A 25,199-nucleotide genomic window follows, 5' to 3' on the forward strand; every position below is an offset into this window, starting at 1 on the left:
TCAAAGATGCTCACAATGTCGGTAATTCACTGCCGAAGCCTCATCAGAGCTTCAGCTGAACTTGAGGAATGTATTTTTACACATGGAGGGCAGGATTTTGTGCCCCGTGTCTTACACTGGAATCACTTTAAGAAGGGATTTTCTCACTCAAACTCAACCACTACTTAAACTATGAAACTGGAAAGAAGTATAAAATCTCCCAACTGAAGGAGAAAAGTCATAGTTCTGATTAATCACACTTCTGTCTTACATGTTGTCAAAGATGTCATTAAGTTGCATTATGGGAAGTGTAGGATCCAAAGTTCTTGGAGCTTGACAAACACCAGACTTAAATAACTTGGCCTCTAGTGCAACACTAAATCACTAGAATACATCTTCACAGCTGCTCCTCTGAACACAGTATTGGCACAACTCATAAAGGAAATAAACATCAACAGAAACAAATAACTAGAAATGAGCATCTGTTATGAATTAAGTATCTAAGTTCTATTTTGAGTGCAGCTGTTGATCCGAGAGAAACCGTGACTTCACACACAAGGTAAAACAAGAAATGAACACTAGAAAGATTATAAACAACAGTTTATTACAGAAGATGTATTTTCCCCAAAGCAGACAAAAAAAAAAAAAAAAGAGATTTCCCCTCAACTCACAAAGCTACTGGACAGCTGAGGAGATCGGACATCAGCCACAACGGGAATGAACATGATGTTAACAGACACGACGCACGTCACTGCAGAAGGCCGTAACGCTACAGTTTGGGTAGTCGATGGTCACCATGCCGCTGCTGTGTTTGTGATGTCACCAGAGTTCAAAGGTCAGATCTGTACATTGTAGCCTTCAGAGGGTGAAATCACAGGACAGATTATTTTTTTTAAAAGGCATCAGTGACAGATGCTCCACGATTTGTCATCACAATACGAAGGATTATCATAAAAACACGTTACATTTGGACATTTCATATCCCGATCCTCCGTGAACACTCCACACTTTTCACGTACTTTCCCCAAATCCCCAAATACATTCATACTGCATTCATTTTGTTTTGATTTCTCTCCTTTTCTGTAATTTTCCGACACTAAACAGACTATAGTGTTGCTGAAACAAACTCCAGGCACGGATCATTAGGGAGCATCTTCTTACAGTGTTATTTATGGATTATCTGAAATGCATGGACCGAAAAAGCAAAAAGCACAGTAATAACCTTTCCCAAAGCAATACTAGACCAGGAGACACAAACTAAACGCACAGTTTGTGGAGCTCTACCAGCCTGTGGCAGATTAACATGAAGATTACAAGGAACAGAAGCTGTTGTTAAAAAACAGTTTTTGGTTAGTCTTCATTTTGCAACAGTTATTACGAAAAAAAAAGGTAATATAATAACTGAGTTTTGTTGATGAGTTCTCTGCAAGTGCATAAAATGCAGCCTTCAGCTCAGCTTCATCATGTTTTGAGCCTTAGCTCACAGGCATGCGTGTTTTTACTGAGGATTGTTGCACGTTCGTTTTATGATACTTTTTCTTCGGCCATCGGCTCAACATTAGACTTCATAACATCAAATCTGCTTATTTTACAGCTGAACCTACAACTATAGGATGAATTCTGAGTATCAAATTCCACAACTTTTTTGAGACACTGAAGTGACAAGACTCGTTTTTATACTGTTTGCACAGAGCCTTTCTGCCGTATAGGTGCTAATATAAAGCAGCCACAGACAGAACCGAGCAGCAGGGGTGATCGTCAACAGTGTTCGCTCACTTCCATTCACAGGTCTAATAGGCATTTGAATTGCCTAATGTGCCAGTATAATCACCGTGATGTATTAAATGGAATCAGTTATGGTAATGGGGCCATAACTTAAAACAATTAGCGCATTCATTATCCAATAGTTCTCCGTCGACATACTTTGTCTTCAAATAACACATGTGCGGCATTAATGGAGCGCTGAGTAATAACAGCTTGAAGAAGTTGAAACAATTTATTCGTTCTGCACATGAATGCAGCAAATTGCCAGAAAATCAAATTAGTCTGTGATAGAAACTTCACAGTGTAGATTAGTTATTGTGTTCGGAACAATGTCTATAGACAGACACGCAGATGAAGTAATGTCCCATGTATTCAGCATCGCAGGAGCAGGAACTAAAAACCGTCGAGCATCTACTCATTTCCCCAATCATGCGTTAAAAAAACAAAACAAAAAACGAGTTTTATGATCTGTGAAAGGAAGTGGCCTCGGACACATAGGAGGAAACTTTCTACAACAGAACGCCCTTGAAAGCATCGTTCTCTCTGCTTATCTGGATCTCATGGACTCCCTCTGAGCTTCGAGGTCAGGGGCATCATCCCCATCCCGGCTGGGAGGCGGGTTCTGACTGAGGCACACAGGCTTGCTGATGTCATCTGTTATTGCCAAACCCATCAGATGACCACATTTTTGAAAACAATACAAAGTAGAAAAACAACTTAGTTCTAAAAACCACCGAACACACACGCATACGCACAGACACACACACACACTCGCATCCAAATAAACATCTGCTCTCATGTGATGAGAGTTAGGCTGGCAACGATCACTGAGGTCGAATGTAGGAAGGCAGTGCATGGAGAAGGCAAACTGGCATCGGGGATTGATTAGGCAGACCTGCTCTCTGCCAACGACTCGCTGTGGCTCACAGGCCCGTTTTGTGTGGAAGGAGACGGCGTGTAGGGCGGCGGGGCTTCGTTTGCGCTAAAGGAGTCTCCTCCCTCAGGAATAAGAGGAGTGTGATGGGAGGGACGGGGAGCGGCGGCCTCACCGCCGTGAGCACACTCGCTGTAGGGAGGGGGCTTCAGATCGTCCTCTGAAAGGAAAGGAGAAAAGAGGTCAACCAGTGCATCAGCGATCTGAAAAAAAAGAAGCACGATTAATCGAAATAAGATTTCAACCTCGATTTGTTCCTGCAAATCTAATTTTTACGGCACAATGACACTGCTGTGTTAGTAATAGCGAGGAGATCCGCTGCATCAAAACAAACGCTCCCAACTTCCCCCGAAGGTGCTTCAGGAAATGAGCGTGTTTAACTACGTGACCAACTACACACAGGAAGGAGGGTGTGTAAGAGACACAGGAGCCAAACTCAGTGAAAGAAAAAAGCTTTTCAGGAACAACAAAAACATGTCAGAATCTTGGAAAACCCAGTGATGAAGAGGAAGAACAGACGGAGGAGAAAACTGACTCCAGAACAGCTGACTCACCTGAATCCATCTGGTTGCTCTTATCAAAAAAAAAACCAAAAACGGTTCTTCTGTTTTTCTTCCTCTGGTCACAAAGTTATCACCTCAGGCCTTGTTTGCTGTGTTCTCATCCTAAAGTTCGCTCTCTTTTCACTCGCCTATGACCACCGTCTGAACTCCGGCACGCTCGCCTCTCCTCTCGACGGCTTATTATACTGTTTGACATCTCAAATGGTCAGAGAATCACAATCATGACAGTATGTGATACTGTGGCGCAGAGGCTTTAAACGTGTGGGAAACAATGTGGAATGGTAGCAAGACATACCTATAATAGTTACTGTACACTCATGTAACTGCACAATTCAGATATTTCTATAAGACACCCAGCACTGCTCAGAAGATTGAAACTTACTTACACTGAGTGGCTGACTTGTGTCAAGTAGGTGTAAAGATCTGACTGCCCCCGAAGCACCAGCAGCGTGCCGAGTGCATGAGCCGAGCTCAGAGGAAAGAGGATAGGCTACATTTTTCCCCCCTAGCTTCGCTTCTGGCAGCACGGCTAAAAACCGACGACACAAATGATTTAACTCTGAACTTACTTAACTGACACGTTACACAAAGAGGACCCTGAAGCCATTGGTGTCATAGTGATTAAAGCTCTGTTTCTGCATGGCTCTGCTCAACCCGAGCCAGCCTGGTCCACACTCATATGCAGAAAGTAAATAATATTATGTTATTGTCCCCCCGTATTTTTCTGTCTCTTTTATAAATAACATCTGAAAATGACTTTATTCGCTGTGTCCATGGAAACGATGATGAACACAGCCATAGGGACGGTCTCTTTACACAAGTTACTATTCTGGTGACTGCATAACTCAAAAGTTCAGACAAGCTTAATATCTGGTTACATACATGCAGTTCAAAGGCAGCTCTGCACAGGAGTGAGCTCAGGTAATAATGGCACTCGTTCTGGTGGACTCATGAGGGTGCTGTTAAGGAAGATGGGGGCCATGAGGAGTTCCAGCCTTTGCAAAATAACTTCAGGCAACTGGTTTAATAAAGTGTACTCTGATCTCGGGCTGGGTGACAAAATGATATTGATAGGGGATCGCAATAAATCTACGTCCACAGCGATGATAAGCTTTGGACTCTTTTACTCGATATGGATAGATCGAACAGTCTACGGCTTGCACGTCAAAGTACACGCCCATTTCCTCCCACGGTGCTTGAAAAGAGGAGAAGTAATGAATGGGACCGAGGGGCACAAAAGCGACCTTTGCCTCTCTGCTAATAGTGGAATTTCTAACTTTGATGCAATACCTTGAAAAATTCACACTGGTGGAATAAAATGTGTGACTTTTACTAAAAGGTAAAGAGAATATAGAATACGATGCACGGCTGTAGATTAAACTACCAAACAATACATGAAGTAGTTCAAATTAGCCAAACCTTCCACAACTCAACTTCAACAGACACATTAATGCAGCAGTGACAACACCAAAAAAAAAAAATCACATATAATTGTAAAACACTGAGAGTGATCATTTTACTGCAGAATGAGTACTTTTACTTTTGATTATCTATGTAGGACTTATCACAGTGTCGTATTATTACTTTTACTTAAAAGAAAGGATCTGCATACTTCTTCCACCCCTGGTGTTAAGCTCAACAACATCTAGGTTATTTTACTTCAGACCATCATTAAACCCAAACTCCCTAAATTCCTCAGGCCTTATAGCTCTGAGGTGGATTGGTGTAGCTTTGAGATTCACAAATGGATGTTTGGCCAAAACAGGACAACACACCTATTAACATCCAATGATGTGCTCGTCTTTCAGGTGCTTTGTTACATTTGTTGTGCCCGTCAAGTGTTTATTTCGACCAAACCAGAATTGGTGGTGATTGCTGGGACAGTGAAAGGTGAAGGTTTTGGAGAGTTTTATTTTGTTTCTGTTGAGTTTGAATGAAGTGTGTTTACGATGATAAAATTCATGTTTCTGTAAATAGAGTCTGGTGGCTTTGGTGAGAGCAATGCAGCGCCTGTTTCTGCTTACAAAGACTTTGAGATGTATTTTACTGAAGTTAATGATGGCAATGCTCATTATCCGTAAGTGACCAATCGTTATCCATAAGGATGATCAATTCATCAAAGGAGGAGAACAAGCAGAACACAAACTTGCAGGAATGTGACGTCTTCGGCCACTCTGCCCACAGTAAACTGCTACCTCCTCTTATTTCCAGCGAGTTTGTTTAACACAGCCGTACTTTATGCACTGCAGAACTGTGACTGGTCAGGCATGTTGAAGAAGGGCTCACTTATGTTGTTCTTTTCAGTCACACACATTTAGCAAAGCCATCTCCACTGCAAAGCGTCTTCTCACAGTGACCTCTGCTCTTTATCACAGTAAATCAAACAGTGTAAATACGGCGGCACAGCAGTATTCAGGAATGAAACAAAGCAGACTCTCACACTGTTACACAAAGTGAATGAAACAATGGAAACACACTGTGTCACTTCGGGGAATGTAATTACAAGAAATCAGACGCCGGACTTATGAATGAAGACACAGAGGTGAAAAAATGAAAACGAAGCAGTCATGTCGGCTCAACTTTTCAGGTTAGTGAATGAGGAAGCAGCGGGTTTAATGCGGTGTTGCAGAGCGTGCGTGTGCTACCTCCAGAGACTGCCTCATATGGTGGTGGCATGTCCAAGTGGGAGAAGGATGCAGCTGGTGGCAACGCTGTGGAGGGCTCTTCTATGGACAGGTCATCCTGAACACCATACCAACTGGGCCAGACAGAGGTTTGCTATAGAGGGAAGCAAAAACAGAGTTAATGATACACACACAAAAAAAACAGAAGCATTTATAAATACACATGTGCACATTCATGTACACTTGCCACAGATATATTAGCTAAAACCAACAATACAAATGCAAATACTTCTGACACCTTCTCATCACTAACTCGACTGGTTTTGCTCATGCATTTGCTCTGCCATTGAGCTTCTTCTTCTTCTTTTTAACTCACTGCTTCAGGCCTCGACTGACAAGCAAGTCTAAGCACATTGAAGCACAAACATCACTAAACAAACAGCAAGGCAATATTCTTAGAGAGGAAAGAGATACTGCAGGTGTGATGGGCTGCAGGCCTCATACCTCTTTTCTCTGTTTAAACGTGTTTTCCAACATGGAACATTTTCGCCCCAAACCCAATGAACCTCGTACACCTGCCCATAAAGTGCTTTACACAGAACGCTGGAGCAAGACGTCTACCAGTGTGTGCGATAAACCAGGCTGTGACACTCCAGCTTCGGGTGTTAATATTATTTTCCAACATACATTTTAAATGAATATCAGTCACTTTAAATAAAGACAGGATGACACGACGCCATACAGGGTTAGGGTTAGATTAAAAACACACACAAAGTGGGTGATTATCTTCGCATGAGGAAGAGAACAAACGAATGACTGGTTCGAGTGTTTAGGCTCTAAATAAGTCTGAGGTTTGAATATTCTAACACGTGTTTGCTCTTTTTTTCTCCTCTCTGCTCTGAAGAAGCTCTCAGTGTTTATTTTAACCCATGTTAGCAAGCTAATAGCAGCAGTAACAGGAAGTGGGCACATGCAGTGCCGGAGATGATGGACTGACACCCTTGCAGACTGATGCCTTAATTAGTTAAGTGGGCGTGAGATAGAGTGATGAGGACAGATGTAGCACAGACAGACTACGACAAGTTCAAGGTAATTACTGCATAAATAACCTATAATGCCACATAATCATCATGAGATATTTTTGCCACATTAAATTGGATCCTTGTGTCCGGGTGGCAGCGGCCAAGTGCGGGTCACATCTAGGGGGTTTGGGAAAAACTAACATTCAAAAACAAAACAAAAAGTTAGACCCACCACAACTATTCGGCCTAAAAACAGGGCCAATTAATAATCCATAATCTATTCAACTCTCTCCAGAGCCTGCATGTATCAAAGGTTTTCCCTCACAGCTCCTCTGGATTCACTTTTTAGGTAGCCATGAATAACACTGTCCAACTTCATGAGTGATACTACATCAAGACTTTATCCCCTCACTATGTTTGATTCATCTAAGCCCACAACTCGAGTCCTCCTGGCGCCTCTCCAGTAAACTTTCAGGGTGCCGGGTTATGGATGACCAAGGGGCCTCCCTGCTGCACATTCCATTAAAATCGAAACAGGGAACGTTATACACCAGAGATGGCAGGGGGAACAAGGAGGAGAGGAACAAAGGAGGGAGAGCAGAAAAAAAAAGGAGAAGTACAACAAAAGCAGAAGTTGTGGATCGACGAGAGATCAGGGACTTGAGGTAGCTGAGAGGAGTAAGAAGTAGAAGCAGAAAAAAGAAAAGATAAAGGAGGTAGGAGGGCTTGTTACCACCCACACACCCACACACACCCACACACACACACACACACACACACACACACACACACACACACACACACACACACACACACACACACACACACACACACACACACACACACACACGTATATATGCATGTCTGATTAAGATACAAAGAATGACAACCTTGGACTTTCTCTGAAATCTGTCAGACACACAGGATGTCATGGGTGACGGGGGGAAACCCAAGGTTAAAAACTCAGGCATCTCTCAGTTTCAATTGCATCACTTCTTTTTTTCTAACAACTGGGGCATTTCCTGTCACACAAATATTCTAAACAATGCTAAAAATATCACAGCCTGTGCCTCTTACATGGAACTACCATCAGTAGTACCGAGATTAACAGGAAATGACTAAACTGACTTTTCATGCAGAGTCCCTTTTAACTGAATCATTTCTAAGGAAAATGCCTTTGCTGTTCATGCAGAATATTTGCCGAAGACCACTAAGTGGGCAAAGATAGAAATAAGTTAGAAATGTCAGAAAAACCTGTTTCACATGATTCATGAAGCATATTTTAGGAGGGCTCTGAATCATGGAGATTGCTTCCAGGTGTTTTAGAAAGCTAGTAAAGGAGAAAGGCCCTGAGGGAAGCACAATCATGATGGAACCTGCAGCCCACAGAAAAGACTTGATGCAAACTGATGCTGTGGAAAGGCATTACTGTTCTTGACTTATCAGTGAAAACATCAACACAAACAAGACTATATTTAACTCGTACTTGAAGGAAAACTGTCGAAGAGATGCCTGCACAAAAAGAAGTTACAAAACAGACAAAAAGATAACCATCGAGAGTGATCAAATGACTCTTAAAGGGCAGCACAGGCTAATCACATCAACTAATCACAATTTCAAGTGAATTACACATTTGAAGAGACGCTCTTTTTCCAGCCATAAAGCTTATGATTTCCATAGGACTCGAGACAGAGATAGCTGACAGATGGAAAATTGGACTTTTCAAATGCGGGGGAATAACAAGACCTTCGAAGGGAGAGGCATCATCTGTAAATCAGTCTACTCCTGTCGACCTGTCTGTACCTTTACTGATGACATTTACACAAAAAAGCTCACATGCATGGTTGAAATTTTACAAATTCGTTTAAGAAAAAAAAGCACCCGGTCACACTCACCACCACATTCTCACTAAAGAAAATGTGACGCGCTCTGCTGGACCTCTGACGTCAACAAGGTCAAACAAACATGTCAGCACACAAGTACATGCAAATCAGAAGCCTGCACCTAGACATCCACAGACTGGCTCAGCGTGTCACTGAAAGTGAAATGTAAGTGAAAGCTGACTGACTGAAAACCACATGCCCTCTTGAGAGAACAAACAACTCCTCTGCAAAAATGCAACTGTGACTTTGTTTGATTTTGTCTTCCTGCAGGCCTGCAAACAGTTCTGAGAACAGGCCCAAACTTCGCTTTAAAACGCGCCGCTTTTAGCGCGTCGCTGCTGCTGCTGCCGCTGACAGCTAAAGCAAAGTTTAAGCAGACAAAGAGGAAGTGGAACACATTTTAAATTCACTGTGCACATTATCACACACATGCGTATTAGCCTGTGACGCTAATACAGCTGATTTTTCAACAGAATTCATATATGGTGTGTAAAAAGCTGCTTGTTCTGCTCAAAATGAGCTTGTTTGTGTCTTTTTGGACACAAGCTCCTCCATGGCTCCTCCACTAACTCTTTCATGGGAATTCCCCTTGAAGAGACACTAGCACAGCACAGCTACTCACACAGTAATTGTCTCAGAAGTCCATAAATGTGCTTCGGTAACCGTCTCAAAGCTCCTTCAGTCCCCCTGCCCTTTCAGCGGAGACTCACAGTAGCTACTCTCATGACTCAGCGGTGGTCAGTATCTACCATGTCTTGGCCTCACACACTAGGCCTCATCCATTGGCACTTTTGGCCGCGCCATGTCAAACCATGCCACGTCAATTTGCATTTCCATTTCCAATTTAAACGCACAGAGTTGAGCTGAGTCACGCCTGAGACAGACCATCGGCTGAAAGTGCGACCGGCTGCCTCCGAGCGGGCTGCAGTCCTGTCGTATTAGCTTAGTCATCTTTCAGGGATGATTCAGCGACATGTTTAAATAGCATCCACTGATATTGCTTGACATTGCAGACACTTCATCATCCCATCTCCATTTTTCAAGCAAAATGACGCTTAATAGCTGGTTACCAACAACTGTTCAAGAAACACGTGTCATCAGTTAAAGACACAAATTCATTCAAACTCACAGCCTGTAATAGAGACACCAATCCCAAATCAGCACGTGAGGTGAAAAGAGAGATAATGAAGGCACAAGATCACACATCTGATGTCATTTCTCCCTCACTGCTGTCTTCTTTTCTACATATCTTGGGATATATGGTTCATGCAGAATTTAAGCTCACTTAAGATGAGGTTACTGAAACGCAACAATTCCAAGTTAAAGCGCAATTACAAAAAATGCGGTCAAGCAGGGTCCTGCCTTAAGTGCTATGGGTTTGTCCTGAGTAGCACACTCAAATCTCTCAGCCTGCTTAAAGAAAGTCTCTTTATTACCTAGAACCTGTGCATGCTTATCCTCAGCCATGGCCGAGGAATATCCTGGAGGTGCAAAACCACTTCAGCGGTCGACAGCTTGATTAAAAGCTTGAAACGTCGGGTGAGTTAGTGTTTGAACGTGGGGGTCCGCACTTACACTCTGTCTCTCACACATCTGATGAACGTAGGCTCTTCCTCCAACAATGACGATCTGAGCATTGCGTGGGTTGCTCAGGTATGCTGCCAGCTGCCTTTGTCTTGATCGGTACCAGCACACATAGAAGAATATCTTGATAATGATGAATATGATGACAACTCTGAAAAGGAGAGGAAAGGGGAAGAGAGAGGGGGCGGGCGGGGATGGGCAAGTTCACACATTAGTTTTAAACTCCACTTGTATTAAAGATAGAGATATAATCAAAACTATATGAGTTATACTCACATGTACCAGTATAGCTCCATGTTCTGTGAGATGTCAATTACTGAGTACAGGATCTCATAGCTGAGGAACAACTTGCCCTGAAAACGGTGATAATTTTGAGTAATTTCTCCCCAAGAGGCAGCAACATTGCACTGATTTGTTTAGTACATTTCTGTAACACGGGTTAACTCACTTCATAAACCCAGAAGCTCAGGGCTTCTCACCACTTAAGCTAGGCTGACTTAAATGTTCAAGCACTTTCTGTAACTACAAACAGATGCTAGGCTTAGCACGACAGCTCCTCCTTTAATCCAGCTAAACACAAACTCAACAACTGGACTTTGAACTTACTTTATAGCGACAACCCAACCGTGCGATTTAGCGGGAAAGGTGAGCCATTGCTCTTGTCGTTTCGGGGATGTGGTGCGAGTGGAGCTCCAGGAACCAGCTGAGGCTACAGATTGTCTAGCTTGGCTATCGTGTAGCAGGCCACAACAACAACAGCCGCTGCACTATTTACCCACGCCGTGAACACAACAACCACTGAAACTGACCTTCTTTTTTGACCATACCTTCTTGGTGCCAAGCTATATAAAAGGCCACTAGCTACTAAATCGACAAGCTACTCATTAACTTAACATTGAGGAAACAACTACACTAGTCCTGGAGAGTTTTAGCTAGCGTTGACTGAGTTAGCTCATCCCCGTGCGTTCAATACTGCCTTTGGTTTCACAGTGGGCGGCGTTCAGGAGCGTTGCCTTCAGTGCTTCCCGTAACTGCCCCCCCGATCACAGACGTAATCATTACAATGAATCGGTTCGTGTTTGCGTTCAAATTCTGTTGTTGCCGTCAGAAATTGTGTATCCAAATGTCGCCTTAGTTACTAATGAATAAGAGTTAAGAAGCGCCGAGCTATGTGCGGGGTAATAGGGTAATGGAAATGAGAAAGCCCGTCTCAGGTAGGTTGGCAGTTGATGTTTTAATAAAAAAATATATATATATCAAACGCACATATTACATTTGTGAAATGATTCAACATAGTATTAATAAATTATCTGCCTCCCCTGAGAGCACATATCATCACCAACGTTATCATAAAAAAGTGACCCCCCCCCCCCCCCCCTTTATTTCTCGGGTTATTGCTGGAGCGTTTCATTACCGTCCATCATAAATTGCAACATTTCCAAAGGTCATGGAAGGTAGCACAGGCTCGTCTCACAAAAGGGTAAAAAAATAGGACCAAAGAAGAATATTTTCCTCAATAATGTCATTATATTACACATTAACAGATCAAAAAATAACTTTATTAATAAGCCTTTTAAGCACTATTCAAAAATACCTTTTCAAACACACATACAAATGTAACTGAATGAGAAATTAGAAAATAATCCAAGAGGCAAAAACAGTTCATTCCAACCTCCTGATTCTTTGCCTCCATCTAGTGGTCTATGTTTTATAACGCACTGTACCCTTTCTAAAAAAATCCGACCATGCATCCAATTCATTGAAGGTGAAAGGTCGATCACAGTGACAACACTCTCAGAAAAAGAAAACACTGCTTCTCTATTTTTTTGTTATATCTGTTCCTGTGGATCTGACATACAAAGTTTTTTTTTATTATTATAATTTAAAAGCATCTTTGATCACAAGTTATTTCAAAATTCAAGTCAGGCTGTAGCACATGACTGATTTCTAAAACAATAATCCATTCAGACTGCCTTGCAAAGCTCTTCACCAAATGCTGACCAGGACACTGATGTAGCAAAATGAAATCTGCCAAAATTGTTGATGTCTTACATAACAGATTTTAACAGTAAATTAACACAAACACAATGTTTTTTCACTGAATAGACATTTCTAAGTCCATTATCTTTGTTATCGGTTGTCTTCCACAATGATGGTCCGTCTTGGGTAGGTGTCTATTTCCACAAATATGTAACGAAACTCATATTTTCCAGTTTCGGGATTCTGTAGAGCAACAAGAAGTTCAGTCATTCTTTGTGTGTAATTCTTGATATTGCCTTGAAATGTTACATCCATTTCATCATTTTAGGAATACCAACCTCTTTTGACTCTGAGTGTACAGTTCCTTTGAGGCCTGGCTCAGAGCCTTCAATGTAAAACTTGAGTTGCATATGCTTCATTCCATCCTTCAGGTACTCCAGATGCCTGCAGTGGAAAAACACACACACACACAGGATCAAAACACTGTAATATCTCAGCAGTACCACCACACAGATGCTTACTTATGTGCACTGCAACTCAAATCCAGGATACATCCTGTTTATGGAATGGCGCTCAACACGGTTACAGACTGATGCAGAGACTAAAAGCACAAGACAATTTAAAGTGTCATAACCGAACATTAGCTCATGTACTGATAATCAACATCTGGACAGAGTGAGAAAATCCCTACCTAACTTGTTGCCTCCTTCCTCGACGGGTAGTCTCCCCATAACATTTGATTGGCTCCCCAAATGCACCAATCACCTACATTTTCAGAAGACAAAAATGCTTTAGAGCTCTGTACTTTTCAACAGGAGATGACTTCAAGAATCGCACAGCATAATGTCACACCCTCAGAGGATAGTCATCTACATAACATACAATAACTGTCACAATAAATGTATGCATTTAGAGTAACGATATGTTGTCTTCAGGTTACTGAACTGTTAAAAGGAGAGATCTCATTCTTACCTCTGGGTCTAACTTGACTTTGTTGAAGGCTTTCCCATAGATTTTATTTGGACTTGAGGAAGAAAACAGCTCCTCAAACACCACATATAACAGCCCTCCTGAAAAACACACACACACAGAACAGCACATTAGTGCCCATATCTGTTATGACCAGAAATGACAATAAATCTATTTGTTTGTGGTGCCAACTCTTGCAATCTTGGTTGTAGTCACCTGTCACTCCCAGCCCAACCAGGACAACTATCAAGTAGATGAAGTCTCTGCCCGCTGCTTTCACTGGAAGATATTAAGGGTGGGAGCTAAGCATAATTATGACTAAAACAATTGCTAGTCACAGTTTCACAAATACAAAGGTGTGCTTGCTTTATTCAATTAGAAAATGTTGCATTTTTGGGCCTCTTGGACCAGACAAACAATAACAATGTAAGACAATGCACTGCACTCAGACACTATTATAGACTCAATAATTACAATGACTGCGGTCATAAATAAATTCAATTAAGACCCTAAACATAAACAACATAAAACTGCTGCACTGTCATTACTGTGTGTGTGTGTGTGTGTGGGTGTGTGTGTGTATATTCACTGTAATTGCCTTGACAGTGTGGAAAGTATCTCGTGCATTTTAACGAACAGAAACGAGCGTGAGGAAACAACTCGCACGGTACATAAATCAATGCTTTGCTGACCTCTTTTTGCACCTGAAGGCTTTGGGCTCCCACTCTGATACCTGGAAACTGACTTGTCTCTCTCCTCAGGGCTCCTTTGGTTTCTGGCTGTGGAGTCAAGCGAAATACTCCGCCGTGTCTGTGCCTGAATGAAGCAGCTCACCGCTGGGAAAACGGACGACGGAGGCTCGACTCCTCTGTGGAAGGTCAGTCTCGATACTGTCGACGCTGTCCTGTGTTTGTGGACGAGCAAGCATTTCTGCACGGAGTACTGTGTGGCAGTCCGTTGTAGATTCCGGTGCAGCGCTTTCAATATCTGCGTGTAAGCCATGTTTATGTCCTCAGTGAGTTAGCTTAAACTCTAGTTACCTGCACAGCCAGCTAGCAAGCTAACGTGTTCTTTAGCACGGTCAGCAGCTAACGTTAGCTAGCTAAAGCTGTGGAAAATACCGTACCCTACCAGAGGCTGTAGTAATATAAAAGTGACGTATGAAACGACATGAATACACAACTTACAGTACTACCTACGAGACCATATTGTGCTGAAGGGGAGGTTCAGGTTAAGTCAATCGTGGTATTTGTATGCCTAAGGCGCATAATTTTGTCGTCACGCACCATCCGTAGGGCTCATGGGAGAGCGAGTTTTAAATGTAGCACCAACTGTCGCTCGCCCTTACATTTACAGGAAACAGTCTACACATCTTCTCAGGATGGTAATAATACAGTCATGGTATTATTAATGATTGTTAGTGACGTTCAAATGATGAAAGTTATATACATTTTTTAAAGGTTTTTTTTTTTTTTTTTTTAAAGAATCCGAAAAATGAATTTCAGATTTATGTCAGCTGTGTTTGTCACAATAACAAGCAGATGACCATGGACATCATTTGGATTCACTTTATTTTTTTCCGATTAAGTTCGCAGAATATTTTTTCTGGACAATAAACACGAAGTTCAGATTTGTTTTTCTAAATTATTTTCTGGTCAAATGGGGCCAATAGAAACAAGCTGTAAACATCATTGGTGATATGAACCGCTCTTAGCAAACGGAGCAACATCAGCTTCATTTGAAGCTGTGTTTGTGCACACCTAATGAATGCAGGCCAACATTCATTCATTTTTAGCTCTGTTTTTGGTCTGCACCTTCTCCCGAGGGAAATCTCTGGCTCTTCAGCAGGCTAAATGCTGCACTGAGTTCACCAGCTTGTTGCTGACTTTGTCTGTCTGCCATTCGGTGCTGAGCAGGTGGTGTGCAGTGGGTTTCACAGGGCTTATTTTGCTGAAAACAAATGCTTACTGCAACTAAAACTTGCACAAGAGAGCGGTGAGAATGAACCTTAAACTTTTTACCTGTTATGTATTCAGTTAAATGTTCAGTTATATTTTCTTTTCATCTTATTTCATATTTATCTAAATACTAAATCCTTTATTTAGTTGTGTGTTTACTGGTCGAAAAGAAGGCACATTTAATAATAAAAGTATTGTTAATCCAAAAACAAATCTGTTTTTTCAATAGTTAAAAAACTCTCACAGCCCTGAGCAGAATAGATGCTACTGACAAAATAAAATCATCACAATAAAATCAGTAAACATTAGTTTATTGAAAACATCTATCCAGCATTTTCTTAATGTTTTATCAAAGAAACACGGAAACGGGTTTAAAAAAAACACCACAATGCAATGAAGATTGACAAAGAGAGGGAAAGAAAAAAATACATAATTAATGTTAAGACATCAGTGAAAGTGGGAATAAATAAAGGTTAGTTGACGGGTCAGTAGAATCATGTATATGCACCTATATCCCTTTATTTCATACATTCTGCTTTTCATTGTATCAACAAGGCTTTCTGTAAGTGTTTAGATATAAAAACAACCTGATACTGTAAATACATGACATCAAAACAAGAAATATAAGGTGAAATCAGCAGCTGAAATATGCAACTTCATATTTTGATGGTTACATGAAAATGATTTTAAAAAAACCTGATTCTGTTTTTTTTTTCTCCATGAACAACTTTACATTAAAGGTACTCTATTTTTCAAAAAAAAAAAGAAAAAAAAAAAAAGCTTCAGTCCCGTATCTGAATCTGGAATTCAGATATCTGAAATAATCAGCGCTCCACGGCTCGACGATCCCAGCCAGTTGTGGAACGCAGGTAAGGAAAATGCACCTCTGCAGTCCAGAGAAGAAAAACTTGATGCATACACCACAAACCATTTTTTTTAATCATTATTAATATTATTTTTCTCATCACAACACTCTACACTGGTAAGGTTGCTCAGGGCAACAGTTCACTCAAGATGCAAGGGAGAGAAACATTAGCTCCGAATGCTGTCAAACTTGGCAAGATGCAGAGGAATGATGCATCTGTCTGATGTATCTGCAGAGAAATGAAAAAACTATTACTTTAAGTCTGTCCTGGGCCCTCCACTTTTCTCATCTGCTGCCTGGGCTGCTTGTGATCGAATTGGTTCAGACTTACTTAATTACTGAGGTGTCTGACTCTATCTATATACTGGCAGATGAGTTTGTGACTGTGTGGGCTTGTGTTTGTGTGTGTTTGTGTGTGTTTAAGACAGAATGTGAGAGATGTGTGATTTTTTTTGCAAGTATCTGTAACAGCAGTGTTGGCACAGTTGTAAAATAGACAACACACAGACATCAGCACAATGTATGCATAGAAAAGAAACATTTTATTCAGGATCTGCAGAAATGTGGGTCTGTCTATGATCGGGTATATATGGAGGAAAGAGAGTGGAGAGCATGGATGTAAAAATTACATACATGACACTGAATACAGAAAATAATGTACACAGAGATGGTAAATACCATAAAAGTTGACACAGTAAGAAGAACATCGGTACTCAGACAATGACAGAGTGTAAGATAAAATCTATGTCGTATATGCAGTGTGACTAGTATGTGTTTATGTTATTGTGCTCACAGCTGATCTACTCTTCTCACTTTCTACATAATGCAAGTTGTTTTTCAGCTTTTCCAACAAAACCAACAGCGAGTGTCATTAGAGTGCGAGGCTGATCGTCCCGTCTGCAGTACATACGGGGTTCATCTCATCAGGACCAACACAAAAAGTCAATTAACTTGTCTGTCAGATAGCTGTGATTAGCTGGGATTATTTGATTTGCTTTATTGTCCTGTTTGGTGAAACAAATCCTTTTGGTTTGGGTCTAGTCTTCCTATAAACTTTAGAGTCTAAGGCAAATCAGCCACAACAAATCTATAAACGTATGATTGTGAGACGTGGTGGGTTTGAGGACATACTGAAGGGACCCAGGAACTATTGACCAAAAACCAATAAAAGAAAGAAAAAAGGTGAAGCTTTATTGTTATTTGTTTTACAAAGCATCAGTAAAATCAGCCCTGAAAGATAATTGGAATAAGTGTAAAAACTGTCATCCTTTCAATTTGCCCTATAAAAAAGTCTGTTTTAATACAAAGATATTAAGCTCTTACAGTAGAAGAGAGTTAGAAGACAAACAGACTTGAAGTAAATATGTTTGCTTAAAAAAAAACCTCGTTGTCAACATAAAAAGGCCTGTCAAAACGTTAGTCAACATATTTAAAAGGGAGTTTAAAGGAAGGTGACGAAATTCATCTGCGCAGTTCTCTTTAATGATTTCGCTAAGCAACAACATGCAATGCAATCAATTTTGAAGATGCTTTTTTTTATTCTCACCACTTCTTATGTCCATATGACTTATGTCTTATGTATTAGTAGATGGGGGCTTTTCTTATTTTAATGTTAGTGCGTTAATGCTTTAATGGATATTAAAAGAAGCATGCACAAGCCATACACCTCGGCCTTGAATTGTTATCCAAATTAAACTGCTTGTGGTTATTCCAACAGTATTAAATAGAATTAGGTTAGTAATTAATTGAGCTTAATTCCAATTTTCACCAATAAAAATAAACCGTCCTAGATTTGACAAACGGCAAGCATCTATAATTTGCTATTAAAATAATATGTACGCTACTAATCTGAGAAAGACATGCTTAAAAATGAACTCGAAGATGTTTGATCACATTAATTTGGCTTTCAGTGAGGAATCTGTGACAATGACAAGTGTCTGACGAACATCCCAAATTTAAAGTTTAATAATGAATAATCAGGAGTTCATGTGTTCATTCTAAAGGTCCATTTCTTTCCAGTGAGACAAAAAAGACAGAAAGTCTGGACTGCTGACAGTGGACACAGCTGACTCAAATCTTTCCCGCTTCACAGCATTGCAGCTGGTGTGTTTTCATCTAGTCCTTTGTGTTCGTCTTTGCACATGAATTGACATTACACATTCAATATCCTTTCGTCAGAGTGTCCCTTCATCATCATCAGCATCATGCTGGTGTAAATCTCCGCTCCGCTTTTTCATATGTCAGTGACGCCCGTTCATACTGATCCAGGATTGCACTATTCTCAAGAAGTCTACATGATGGAGACAATGCAACATAATGTAGAACATAAGCAGACACACACACACAACAGGACAGCACATTTTTCACACTAAAAGACAAAACAATGGGTAGCACTTCATGTGACTGCTCCGTCATATGCAAGCATAAAGCTGCGAGCGCGACCTTCTGTTGATCTGCATTGAATACGGACTAAATTTTACTTATAAATGAATGTTCCTCTCATTGGTTATTTGCATCTCTTATTGTTATATTGTTATAGTGTTCCATTGTGCTTATTGCAACCTCATGACAGCACAGTCAGGGAGCATACACATGAACTGCTACACACAGGCATAAGTGCTACATATGCTTCAAACACAAAATCACTTACTACACGTGACATAAATCATGCAAAACTACAGAGGAATTCAGTGTAAGTGTGCGATCAGTAAAGGTTTGTAAGTTACAAAGAGATTAATAAGATATTCAAATGATCTGAATGTGCTTTTTTTAGTGTGTGCAAAAAAATCCCACTGATGCACTTTAATGAAAACATGTGGGATTGTGTCTATTTCCAAATTTGTGCTTTCAGGTGGACTTAACATGTGTCTTCACACGACTGATAGGAATGATTTGCTGTAGGCCTACTGGGAGAAAAGTGCAGAGGTTAGACATATTTGATAACAGCTTCAACTAAAGATGATTGGAAAACGTCCATGCTAATGAATCCACTGAATGACACAATGTATGACCTCGGGAGGACATACAGTAAACTGGAGCGTCACAAAGACTTCAAACAAACTCATTAGGAGGGCAAGATGGCTGCAAGCAAGAAAACCATCTTGGTGAAAATGAACAATTAAAAAACATAAAATAAAAATAAAATATAAACCCGCGCAAAAAATCACAGAAAAGGAAAAAGAACTTACATAAAAGTATATACTGACTGGGCAAATGATGACTACACAACATATAAAGATGTTGATTGTTGGATAAGGGTGCTTACCTTGAGATTGTCTCTTAGACCCTAGTTGTGTTGTACTCTGATTCATGTTTGCTCAAAGAGCCAATGAGGCAGAACCTGAAATGTCACGGCTCTTTCGTTTAATATCAAACTCCTTTTGCATAGAGAGGTCAGAATGCATAATGTGCTACATAACAGCAATAAACTTCATTAGTGCTTTACTTGTTTCAGGGAGCCTTGCATGCAGACTGGTAGAAAATTAATAACAGTCAAGAACACTCTGGAAAGAGCACATAGAAAGTGCATGCAGGAGAAGGTCGCACGTTCAAAGTATTTTCTCCAAAAATGTACTCTGATACCTTCACATAGTGTTTTTGTAAACATATACAGTTACTTTTCAAGCAGTCAAGGTGCAAGTACACAGTAAAATACTTATTGTTTTTCTATAGAAAAGCGTGTTCATGCCAAAATATTGAGCTATATAGAATATACTATATTTTCACAGTTAGGAAATTATAATAATTTGCATTCACGTCAATGAAGTCAGTCATCTCTACGAGGCACAGGTTTAAGCCCTTGTGTTAACAGTCAAAGTTGGACTGATTCCAGAATTAACTTATAAAATGAGGTCTGTATTTGCTTGTAGAGCTGTGACAAACCTCAACGTACGGTAGAGTTTATAGATGTAAGCTATGGATCGAATCAGTTGAGGAAAGCCTGCTTGACACGTTCAAGGATGAGCATGCAAGAGGCGGCAAATTCGTCTATCATAATTTAGCCCTTTGTGAGAAATCGAAAAGGTTTTTAATGGTAGAAAGGGGAGAAAGAACAAGGATCAATGCAAAAAAAGAAGCTTATCATAACCTTAAAAAAATAATGAGAGGAAGAGGAAGAACAAAGTTAAAGGAAGAGGAAAACAAAAATAAATGTAAGTATCCCACACACGTTTCAAACATCCCCATAGTTAACTCTAGAGTTGTTGTTCTTTCCTCATCAGAAATCTATAGATACTGACCGCTGTACTGCCTTTTCGTGGCGTGAAAGCCGGTGGCTGGTGGTGGGAACTTCTTCCAGGTCATCGTCCAGGTCACATCCATTGTCCGCTGCCTCTTGCGAGTAGCTGTGCTTCATGACCAAGATGCTCCTGCGGTTTCCAGCGGCCGGCAGCAAGGGCCGCACTGCCATGGGTGGCTGCGGGAGGTCTGTGAGCAGAGTGGCAGCCGCCGCGTCTCGAGCGCTCAAGTTCCCGCGGCTTCCTCGTCCACTGAGTGACAGCTGGGATATGTGGGCGGAGCCGGGGTTGGAGGAGGAGCCACAGTGGTGATCGTGGACGCAGCGCGAGGAGGCACGGCGAAGGGCGTGGTAGTTCTCAAAGTCCTCCGCCAGGTCGACTAAGTCTGCTGAGGTCGCCGCTGCTGTGGTGGCGCTTCGTAAAGTACACAGCTCGTAGTGAGGCGGCTCAAAGACCTCTTGGAACATGGTGGGGTCAAAGTCCTCACGCCTTAAGATGTACTTTTTACGTGGCTGCTTGATCTGGACGATGACAGAGACGATGAGGAGGATGAGGACGATGCAACAGGTGACACCAATGATGGTGCCGTTTGTGTTATTCAGGTTGTCCAGGATGTTTGCTTTCCTCTTCTCTGTACAGTGGCAGAAACAGCACAACAGAAAGGGAACGTTAGCACGTCTGGCTAACTAGCTCACTATCCACAGCAGTTACCAAACCAAGGACGATTTCACACAACTTTATTTCCTAAGGTTACAAGTTATGTTTAAATGTCATCGTTCACAACTAGCACATTCATCGCAGTATTGGTTCTGGGTATTACTATATGAGCAGCAGCTAATGTCTGTCTTTGTTGGATTTTGGGAAGTTTATGCTCCAGCAGGTCCAGCCAAACTTGGGTTTTCAGTCCTCATCCTCATATTAACAACTAAGCATGTGACCTCCTGTCTTGCTTATCTGAGTACGGAAGCTGAGAAGCCAAACAATATTAGGACTAACTAGCTCTGCATATGTGCTCTGTGCCAATGGAAAACCTGACAGGCATAGCAACAGTAACTAAGGGGGGTGGGGCTTAGCTAATTGTCATGAAGATTTCCTTAACAGCAGCTCCAAGGAGGAGATAACAAAGCTCACAAGTAAAGACATCAAACAAATGGACCATACCATGTACAAGATTAAGACCATGACTTTTATGAGCGATCAAAAATATGGACAAAAAGGTCATCAGGTCATAGCTATAGTCTGTTTATGACAGGGGAAACACAAAGAGCAGCACAGGCTAACAGAGTGTGTGGAGAGGCAATCTGTGGGGAGATCTGTGACATTTAAATGCTGGGTGAACATGCAGCACAGTGCATTGAGCTTCAATGACAGTAAATGGTAACATTCACAAGTGTAAAGGAGAAAGGAATAAAACTTGACATTTTACCACTAATGAGGACAAATGTAAGGACTGCGGTGGCAATATGCATTACTGGAGCGGAAAGAGGACAAGTAACAGGCTGAGAAACATGGCCTCTTCTTGCTGAGTTCTGCACAATTTTAAACACAGACTGTAGGGCGGAAAGGTATCTTAGTCTGAGTGAGGAATAGGTCATGTTGGATTTCCTTAATTGATTCAATTTGTCACAGGCTCTGCTCAAAGCTTCAGAGAGTTACAGTACTGTACATTCAGAATACGCAGTCATCTGTGTGTGCAGCTTTTCTATCTGAACTAAAGGAAACTGTGCGGCTGCAAAACAAGAGGAATTGAGGAGGATTTGTACCAGGTGGGAGACAGTTTGTGTGGAAATCAAACCAGAAAACATCTTAACTGCAAGCCAAGCACAACAGCATAATGATCATCAACAGCACATTGTACTTATTGACGTGTGAGTTTCAGTGCTGGAGGGCAGTGGGGAGCTCCACTCTAGATCTCAGCTTATGTAGTTGGAATACAGTGATGGGCCATGAAAGGTCAAGGAGCAGAAGGCAAATTAATTGGCGATGTAAAGCAGAGAAAAACTAATCCCCGGAGTCCTCACAGATATCAGCTAATTGCTGGAAAGGCATCATATAAGAAGATGGTGCAATAAGGGAATCTCAGTTCGAGGTGCAGCTCCGAGGTGTAAGGAGCTGCCAGTAGTGAGACACTGGGGATCAAAGTATAGATCCAGTGGCTTTAAAATTCTGAGTGGAGTGAGGGATCGAGCGGCAGAGGAAATGAAGAAATTGACAGTATCACAAAGTCAGGGAATACACAGGACCTCGCCTTGAGGCATGAGACGGGATAAAATAAGGATACCTTCAAAGAACATAAACAAAGACGGCGGAGCGAGACGTTTCCACAAGCGTCCAGTTCTCATGCATTGATCTGGATCGAGAGCAGGATCAGCTGAGAGTAATACATAAAATCTGGTCTTATAAACCGAATAATTTATTATTTATCAAAAATACTGAAAAATGCTGTTAAAGCCTTTGAAAATTTGGTTTTAAATCTGAAATATTTCTCTTGTTTTAGGACTAAATCATCAACAATCTAAGTTAAAAAAAAAAAAAAAAAAAGTTGTTAAAGTGACTTAACAACCTGATTCAAATGAAATCCTGATTGGTGCAGACACATGTGACATCACTTTTTGAAATAAGCCCCACCCCTTAAGTGACCAGTGAGAAGAGCACAGAGAAAAAAAAAAAAGAAATCTCCATGTGAAATAACCTAAACTGTTTTAACTTTGGCAGAAAATTGGGTGTTCATGCAGGATCCCATATCACAGTAAGTAACTGATTGAAAAAAAAATAAAAATCAGGGCCTTTAAAGGTAAAACATTTGCTAAAATGATACAAAAACGAAATAACAATTTCTCATTGCAAAGTACAGCCATGCAGTTCAAACCCCCGCTGTCTCCCTGCCGCTCTCCATGGTGCTGAAACACTCAGTCTCTCCTAACGTCTCTGTAACATCTCACCTTTGCACTGGTTCTCATCCCAGGGGTAGACACAGTTCTGCATGCCGTTGCACACCAGCGTGTTGTTTATGCACATGTTGCTGTGACAGAAGAAGGCATCTGCATCACATGGAGCTGGAAAGGAAATGAAAACTATAGTTACTGCATAGCTTTTCATACTAGAAGGAAAGACATAAACTGGTACTGTAGTACTGTACGCTCGCAGTCTAATCAGAAGCCCTAGAAACAGGTGAGTAAAAAGTTAAACTACTTTTTATTGAACTTCCCATCATTAACAACAGCAAATGTGGGGGGCACTGCAGCACAAATCAGTATTTGAAGTACAGCCGAAGAGAAGTTCCACTGTGCCAGATTTTGAGGAAATAAATTTGGACGGGCATTACTCAAATCAGACCTGTTTCCCCTGAACCCATCTGTTCTTCATGAATTTTCATCCTCATCCTCCTCTTCAAACATTTGCAGAGACGACTATGAATGAATTTCTTGGAATGTGTGTGCACAGTATATGTGTGTGTGTGTGTGTGTGTGTGTGTGTGTGTGTGTGTGTGTGGTGTCTGGAAAGACAGTCATGACATTTCACAATCACCTGCACGCAAACACATTCTTCCTGTTTATGCAGGATGTCCTCGGTGCACAGCCCTCGTCAACACAAATCTAAACCAGGCCATAGACAAGAGCGTGTCCTCAAACACATGATCATCATCGTGACACCTGCCCTCACAGCGCGTCCGGTCTGAGGCACAACACCGCCATCACATCTCCACCTTTCTACGACGACAGCGTGAGAGATACAGCCGCCATCAGCAAGACATGGTCGTGAAACCAGCGTGATAATGTTACAGCTACATATTTTAACGCCAAGGTGACCTTGCTCTCAACAACCAATCATATTAATGCAAAAGCCAGCCGATTGGCCGATTCATTGCTTCCTGCTGTCAGTCGCAGAGGCATTGAAAGCTAACCACAGGCTAAAATAGTTTGTCCTATTCAATCGACTGTGTATTGTGTAATTCACTGCCACCTGGTAGAGATTTTATTATAGAATTTACACACCAATAGTTACCACTTTATTGTCCCTGCTGTGTCACATTAGGCGAATGCAGACAATGGCAACATATGGCTGTCTTAGATTTAGAGGTGTTTTTTTTTTTTTTTTTTGCATCAGTGTGATGTATTTCACTGGTTTTAGCCAAAAACACATCTTCCCATCTGGTTATATTTATCGCTAAAGTTTCTGAACAGAATTTCCATTAAATCTATTGCATCAAGATGTATGTTAGTGTAGCCATATAAACACACACACACACACACACACACACACACACTGGCAGAAAAGCAGTGGTGGAAGAAGTACACTGATCCTATACTCAGTAAGTAAAGTACAAGTATTATCTGCAAAATAATAGTAATCAAATACCCTCAGAAAGCATGTACAGTTGTAAAAGTATGTTGTATAATTATCACTGTTACATTAGGTACAAGGACCATTTTAATGTCACAGCCGGTTGAGGTGGAGGTAATTTTAATTATTTCACATGTTGTTATTTCTATAAAAAAGCAGCATGTTTTACAGGATCATTAAAAGTTTTGTTTGTAAAATCTTAACAGTAAACGGTAAAAACTGCAGTATTTATGTCTGAAATGTAATGAGTAGAACTGAGGTGCAATACTTGAGTAAATGTACTTCACCACAGCAGAATATTATTAAAGAATCGCTGATATAAGTGCTATCAATGAGTATACGTACTGGTCATTATGCACAGGGTCTTGTGAAAAGGTGTGTATGGGGTAAAAGTATTTTGGGACCACTTTCAATTACTTAATCTTCCAAAAGTTACTTATTTGCCACCGACATGTGACAATAATGGATGGCTCTGTTTAGCTCTCCCTCTCTCTG

The 25,199-nt window shown here is 41.1% G+C and overlaps 3 protein-coding genes across 7 annotated transcripts in view; all 3 read right to left on the reverse strand.

Moving 5' to 3' along the window:
- Nucleotides 1-564: 564 nt before the first annotated feature.
- LOC139347107 (uncharacterized) lies at nt 565-11,355 on the reverse strand. Its single transcript, XM_070986574.1, has 5 exons — nt 10,960-11,355; nt 10,630-10,706; nt 10,345-10,504; nt 5,886-6,018; nt 565-2,837 (listed from the first exon to the last, which is right to left on the reverse strand). The coding sequence occupies exons 2-5, from the start codon at nt 10,647-10,649 to the stop codon at nt 2,629-2,631; spliced, it is 522 nt and encodes a 173-aa protein (XP_070842675.1). The 5' UTR covers nt 10,650-10,706; nt 10,960-11,355; the 3' UTR covers nt 565-2,628.
- A 211-nt stretch (nt 11,356-11,566) lies between these two features.
- timm21 (translocase of inner mitochondrial membrane 21) lies at nt 11,567-14,576 on the reverse strand. Its single transcript, XM_070985965.1, has 6 exons — nt 13,995-14,576; nt 13,519-13,581; nt 13,306-13,403; nt 13,025-13,098; nt 12,672-12,777; nt 11,567-12,576 (listed from the first exon to the last, which is right to left on the reverse strand). The coding sequence occupies exons 1-6, from the start codon at nt 14,302-14,304 to the stop codon at nt 12,484-12,486; spliced, it is 744 nt and encodes a 247-aa protein (XP_070842066.1). The 5' UTR covers nt 14,305-14,576; the 3' UTR covers nt 11,567-12,483.
- Nucleotides 14,577-15,554: 978 nt separating this feature from the next.
- The window catches only part of neto1l (neuropilin (NRP) and tolloid (TLL)-like 1, like), a 66,795-nt gene continuing 57,150 nt past the window's right edge, over nt 15,555-25,199 (reverse strand). Inside the window, exons 9-12 of one of the 5 annotated variants that reach the window (XM_070985959.1) lie at nt 23,303-23,416; nt 20,364-20,991; nt 19,391-19,465; nt 15,555-16,354 (exon numbers count right to left, since the gene is read on the reverse strand). In XM_070985959.1, coding sequence (XP_070842060.1) covers nt 19,405-19,465; nt 20,364-20,991; nt 23,303-23,416 — 803 coding nt within the window. In that variant the 3' untranslated portion in view covers nt 15,555-16,354; nt 19,391-19,404. Of the gene's footprint in view, nt 16,355-18,312; nt 18,416-19,280; nt 19,466-20,363; nt 20,992-23,302; nt 23,417-25,199 lie in introns of those variants that run through there. The other 4 variants (XM_070985963.1, XM_070985961.1, XM_070985962.1 and 1 more) reach the window with 4 other exon arrangements.

Source organism: Chaetodon trifascialis, chromosome 18 (genome assembly GCF_039877785.1).
Source record: "Chaetodon trifascialis isolate fChaTrf1 chromosome 18, fChaTrf1.hap1, whole genome shotgun sequence".
Classification (NCBI taxonomy): domain Eukaryota; kingdom Metazoa; phylum Chordata; class Actinopteri; order Chaetodontiformes; family Chaetodontidae; genus Chaetodon; species Chaetodon trifascialis.

Bases quoted from the DNA above. Each gene is read 5' to 3' on its own strand.
- LOC139347107 (XM_070986574.1), bottom strand. From the start codon at position 10,649: ATGGAGCTATACTGGTACAT. The intron at 10,505-10,629 runs GTGAGTATAACT...TCTCCTTTTCAG, and splicing joins ATGGAGCTATACTGGTACAT to AGTTGTCATCATATTCATCA. The intron at 2,838-5,885 runs GTAGCACACGCA...CTTTCCTTTCAG, and splicing joins ATATGAGGCAGTCTCTGGAG to AGGACGATCTGAAGCCCCCT.
- timm21 (XM_070985965.1), bottom strand. From the start codon at position 14,304: ATGGCTTACACGCAGATATTGAAAGCGCTGCACCGGAATCTACAACGG. The intron at 12,778-13,024 runs GTAGGGATTTTC...TTTCCACTGCAG, and splicing joins GGAAGGAGGCAACAAGTTAG to GCATCTGGAGTACCTGAAGG. The intron at 12,577-12,671 runs GTTGGTATTCCT...GTTGCTCTACAG, and splicing joins TACACTCAGAGTCAAAAGAG to AATCCCGAAACTGGAAAATA.